Raw genomic sequence first — 5925 nt, forward strand, 5'->3', positions numbered from 1 at the left:
TTGCCTCTGGATTTCTTTAGGTCTGGCATTTGTCGATTTTGGGGCAATAGTTTCAGATCTTTTTAATTGAAGGACGATCTTCAAATTTCCATAAAAGAATTTCATTACCGAATTTTATTTCTAAATACAATACACTACTTGCCAATATGGATTACATCAAACGGACGGAATGTTTTTAATATTTAGAAACTTTGAAATCTTCAAAATAATGAATAGCATTTCTGGTATCACGTAATTAACTTTAAGAATAACACAAAAAGAAGTTTGTTTCTATGGGCAGTTGGTCTGGTCAGTGACGACAAAGTCATTGATGTCAACTCCGATGGCTGTCAAGTTGGCGGAGAGAGAAGAGACGATAGATGGTGCCAGAGTGCTCTGTCTGGACAGAATCCACGCATATTGGGCACCCACGCCCAAAACCTGCAAAAGGTCACAAAATTTAATACAAACATTGTTTGCAATCGGAAATCATAAGGCAGGATTTTTTCGACTGATATCTGTTTTCAAACATAGATTAACCGTTTTCAAACTTTAAAAAATTGACTGATTCCGCGCCTTTTCCGACGTTTTTGCATATAGCAATAGTGTCAAAAATATAGTGGTATAGAACTTCGTACTTAAATCCCAAAAAATACGTCAGTTTAAGGTTTTTCTCGTGTTGAGGGGGTGTTATAATTTATTTCACCAATAAGTTACGCAACTTGTTATCGCAACAAAAGTTGATTAAAGCCCAATAAAATTAGTGTTCGTTCTCTCAAGAAGGTTGTTCTGAATTACAACTGAAACTTACATCTGAACAACTGTAGATGAGAGCATATTGAGATGTGTCAAGGGCTATGAGGTTGTAGTTGGGCACTGTTGGTACGAAAGGGTTCACTCCGAATGAGACTATGAATGCACCCAGGGGAGGGGTGGGCTGGGTGGCCTTACCAATCACACTAGTGTACTCAGATCCATCGAAGCCAGTGTTGTTCACATTCACGTAAGGACCTTAAACCAAGATAAACAGACCGGTTCAATCGAACTAAAAAGTACAAATATTAGGACTTTCCTATTAGACCCCTCCCCCCCCCCCCAAGCTTAGTGGCCAGATAACCTATAGCCCCTCCCATCCAATCATGATAACTATAACATAGGGGCGGGGGAATCGACTGAGAAAGACCCCACATATTCATATTTCTGGCACCGAAATTATAACGGCCACTACAGGTGCTATTAAAAAAACTCAAATGTGTAATTAGTGAAATTAAAAATAAATATAACCGACTACCGTCAAACTACACGTGATTGAGAACGATCTATTCTATGTCTCCCCTATAATGGGGGGAGAGTCTATTTTCTTTCATTTCTTGCGCAGGCCACTGACACCTTGATCAAAATAGGGACGAGGCATGTCTCCGCCTCCACAAAAATGGGTTTTTATTACTATAGGATATCACAGGGAAGTCTGCCGATTGCTCTTCAATACTTCATTTTTGTCTGATTCAAATTATTTCAAAAACAATTTTAACGCATTTCCTACCAGTAACAAAAGGCCAGTTTCAATACATTTGCATTTTTTTCATTTTATCACTCACCTGATGAGTCGCTCATGAGAGTGTACTCGGCGTAGTTGCATTCCAGTCCTCTCTCGAAAAAGTTTGTGAATTTTTGGATCTCGTACCACTTGCCCATGTAGGCCGACAAATCTGGCACGTCCACAATTTTGCCAGTGATGTCTGGGCAGGTGCCAAAGTAGGGCTCACAGAAACATACTGCAAGTGAAACAGCAATCACTGCCAAAGTTCGCATCATTTTTTCAATCAATTTAGCAAAATTAAAACGATTTAAGAACTACTGAACTTAAAACTGCAAAACAAGAAAATGATAATAAGTTGTTTTGCAGCACAAATTGAGCTTTCAAAGTGTCAAATATTTGCATTTAATTGTTTACTTATTTTCATGGTCATTGTCATTTGATTAACTTATAATGGATGCAGGAAAATTATTAGTTATCAGGCCTACGCCAGGGTGAAAAACAAACACTTCAGAATTTTGTTCAAAGGGTTAGAAAAGTTTAATGCAAACGCCAAGAAAAGCAATCACATCTTTCAGAGAGCAAATATTTCAAAATAAACAACTAAATAGCAATGGGTGATAGAGAAATTGGTCGACAGGGGGTTTAACCGACAAGTAGGAAATCAGAAAATTACCGGACAGCTTAACTCTGATTGCCAACAAAACTGACCCGTCAAAACATCACTGGTTCGTCCGTTAATTACATTTGGTGTGAGGTCGGGTTGTCTGTTTAATAGCCGCGAAGCGATAGCGGCTATTATTGGGGACATCGTGTTTTTACAATTCAAAGAATTTGAATTGTATTGGGGCGCTGTCTTTTTTACGACTCGAAGAGGAGTATTGGAGAAGTCCTTTTTTTTTAATCAATTTTATTGGAGTGAATTTTGAAGCGGGAAATGAAACGCGTGAAAAAATTTGGAGTGATTTTGAGTGCTGAACAAAAGTGAAGAGCGGAGCGAAAAGAGAGTGGTTTTTTGTTCATACCGCTGGTTTTGAGAGAGCGAGAAAGTGATGTGTGAAAAAATTTTCTCTGAGCGAGCGAAATTTTTTTGTTCACGTGCGGCTTTTAAAAGCAGGTTTTTTGCAATTTTTCTTGTTTATGAGGTTTGATTATGATATTGTATTGGATTTGGGCTCGTTCTGATAGGAATTGAAGGTTTCAAGTAGTTAATTTGAGTTTTATGCAAATTTGGAGGTTTTTGATCAGTTTTGGTGATTTTTCGACGAAATTTAATGTATTTTGGCCTTTTATTTTGTTTTAATGCTTTAAGTGCAATTTTCATAGAAGCTCGTTACTCAAGGAATATCAGGGATACAAATTGATTACAATTTTGTTGGTATAAAACATTTTTTCTGAGGAAAAATGACAGAAAAATTGAGAACTTTTTAACCAGTTTTTTAAATTTTTTGCTTCTTTTCGTTTTTTTTCAATCGTAGACAATTTTATTAACTTGTTATGACTTGCCCATTATTTCTCGAGCAGTTCATTGCTCTATTTGCTCAAAGTAACTTCATTTGGCTTTATTTTTTCTTGTAAAATTTTAAAAACACCTTATTTTTCTCGTTTTTTTTTGTTTAATTTGATTTTAAATGTCGTTTCTATTCTTCCTCAGCCTTTGAGAGCATTTGGGGAGTTTTCTAGTGGAATTCAGTTGTGTTAGCTCTTTTGGATGTCTCTCATTTTGATTAATATTAGTTTCGAGTTGTTTTTGTTAAAGAAAATCGAGTAAATCAGAGCAAATTTTGGCCACTTTTTGTCATTTTTCTAAGTTTTTTTGCCTATTTCTTCCAATTTGATGTTTTTTGCAGGCAACTTTTTCCCAATAAGGAGCATTTTTGTAGGTGTTCATACTATGAATTTTCACTTGAAGGCTTAGCAGGGCAGTTTTCATTTAAACAAATTATACAAAACTCTAATTCGTCAAAGAGTTTTTCTTAGTCTTTTTTAGTTTGTTGTTTAACGTTTCTCTGCAAGTACTAGGTGGGCGATTGATCTAGCCAAATATATAACTAATTGATTTCTATGAGTTATGGATGGGAAGCTGCATGTTATCTTTTGGTAGAGAATTTTCTTTAGATTTTTAGAGAATAATTTTTTTTTGATTTTGTCCTTTGTGAAGTTTCCAGTCTTTTCTTTGTGAATTGGTTACACTGTCTGTCGATTGCTAATATGCTGGTGATTTCTACTTCGAGTCGTTTCCGGAATTCTTCCGGCTATGTTTTTTTTTAAGATCTGTCCACACATTTTCACGATTTTTGAAGTCAAATTGGAGTAGTGATTTTGGTCACGCAGAAACAGGAAATGGAGCGAAAAAGCGAGTAGTTTTGCGGCGTGAATTTTTTTCGCTCTAATTTTAAAGTAGAGTGAGAAAACAGTGTTTGAACAAAAATTCGGTTTCTCCGTAGTGGTTTTTTGTTCACATGCGGCAATTTCACTCTGATTTTTTGCTGTTTTTTCGATTTTTTGGATCGGATTTTTTTCTAAATGGTTTTCCCGATCATTCACAGCTCATTCTAGGCCTAGCTTTTTGTTTGAATTAAATTTTCATTTCTCGCTAGTAGTTTTTTTGTTCACATGCGGCATTTTGACATTGATTTTCTGTTTATTTCTTATTTATTTGTTCTGATTTTTTTAAAATGGTTTTTATCAATTCACTCATAGTCCATTCTAGGTCTAGTTTTTCTGTTTAGTCAATGAAAAATCTTTGAATTGTACGTCAGGACTTGTCCTGCTATGTTTTTTTGTAATTCGTCGTCTCCATCGATGATTCTTACGACCTGACTTCTTGGAATTGACTTCTTGGAATTGACTTCAGTGACTTCTATTGCTTTGGAGTTAAAATTTGTGTACGTGACGTTGTTTCTGCTTTTAGGTCAATTGCATGACTTACCTCACTCAAAAAATTGACTTCTGAACTCACTTATGGAACTTTAATTTTTAATGAAGATTTACTAGTTAATAGTGTGCATCTAAGTAGTGCCAATCTTGTATGCCCTAATTCGTGATTATTAGTGTTGAGTTTTTGATTTCGAATATCAATTTTGAAATAGCTCTTTAAGGGCGTTTTCCTTATAGAACGTATGTGTCAAAAATTGAGTCCGAAGCTAACCCGAAAAGTCTAGTGGTCTATTGGAGGACTGGTGGTCGATCTGTCTATCTTATTTCTTTAGGTGTTTCAATTCCTGGAAGGCCACGAGCGTCTATCGCGGCTATTTTCCGGCAATCTGCCGGCTATGTTTTTCATATTTGTTGGTTGACGGTTAAACTCACTGTCGGCCAATTCGACTATCAACCTATAGATATTAATAAATGGAATGTAGAATGAAATGTTAAGCTATGTCACAAAAGTTAGTTGATCAGCCCAGCCCACACTTGTTGAAAGTTCATTCATAATATTTGACTTTTAGTTCACTCGACCAATGACCAAAAAGTGAATCTTCCGTTAAAGTCTTCGAATGAACTCATAAAAAGCGAGCAAAGTGCAAGTAATAAATTGAATGCGGAATCAAATTGCATATTTGGAAATTTAATTGTTCCGTCCATCTTATTCAATTAGGTACCATTTATTATCACCTCGGTTCAATCAATTTTCGGTCGATCGATATAGTTGCCGTAGAAATTCGCAAACGCTTAAAATCAAAAAGGCATTCATGCGTCAATCTTTTTTGAATTTCGTTTTCTTCGATATGATACGGCGATTCAAAGTTCTTGGTTTAACTTAGGCTAAGTTGACTGAAGTTAGGCACAAATTACAAATTTTGTCCATATACGACAAATTAATCCAGAGTTCGTACATTTTGTATCTTGAGAAACAAGACTAAGAAATTGAAATGATTGGAAGATATTATTAGTTTTTAGTGTAGAAAATTTAGTGTAGCGATAAAAAAAAATTGGCGCAAAATGATCTTCACCCATTTAGAAAAAGGCTGCTGCGTCATAATAAATTTCTTAAAAAGTAATGGGCAAATGTAATGAAAAATTAGTGGATAAATAAAATATCAATGAAGCAAGCGTTTTGATTATTCAGTGTTTCCAAGAACTGTGTAATTTTAAATTGATTAATTATGTCCTCATTTATCTCTAAGTTTTAGCCAACTTTAAAACAAACTACATCAAAAAATCTTGGCTAAATTAAATGTTATTAGAATGATCGGATCTTTTCCGTTTGTGCCCCCCAGTACGTTATGCGCCCCCAGTTACAGAGCACGTGCCATTACATAGTAAATCACTATGTAAAAATATTGCACGTGCGTCTGGGGGTTGCAAATAATATGCGCCCACTAAGCTGGGGGGGGGGGGGGGGGGGCACAAACGGAAAAGATCCGAATGATCTTTTGAGTTTCAGTTCCCGAGAGAGCTGTTGAGGT

At 35.7% G+C, this 5925-nt stretch overlaps 1 protein-coding gene across 1 annotated transcript; it reads right to left on the minus strand.

Annotated features, from left to right (window-relative positions):
- Window positions 1-99: 99 nt before the first annotated feature.
- On the minus strand, window positions 100-1871 carry LOC142338226 (apolipoprotein D-like). The gene is made up of 3 exons (XM_075387885.1): window positions 1578-1871; window positions 791-990; window positions 100-420 (listed from the first exon to the last, which is right to left on the minus strand). Exons 1-3 carry the CDS (start codon window positions 1792-1794, stop codon window positions 271-273), a joined length of 567 nt encoding a protein of 188 aa, XP_075244000.1. The 5' UTR covers window positions 1795-1871; the 3' UTR covers window positions 100-270.
- Window positions 1872-5925: the final 4054 nt, after the last annotated feature.

The sequence above is a fragment of the Convolutriloba macropyga genome, chromosome 4 (genome assembly GCF_964194025.1).
Source record: "Convolutriloba macropyga chromosome 4, txConMacr16.3, whole genome shotgun sequence".
NCBI lineage: Eukaryota > Metazoa > Xenacoelomorpha > Acoela > Convolutidae > Convolutriloba > Convolutriloba macropyga.

Bases quoted from the DNA above. Each gene is read 5' to 3' on its own strand.
- LOC142338226 (XM_075387885.1), bottom strand. From the start codon at position 1,794: ATGATGCGAACTTTGGCAGTGATTGCTGTTTCACTTGCAGTATGTTTC. The intron at 991-1,577 runs GTGAGTGATAAA...TCTTGGTTTAAG, and splicing joins TCTCATGAGCGACTCATCAG to GTCCTTACGTGAATGTGAAC. The intron at 421-790 runs GTAAGTTTCAGT...GACCTTTTGCAG, and splicing joins TCATCTACAGTTGTTCAGAT to GTTTTGGGCGTGGGTGCCCA.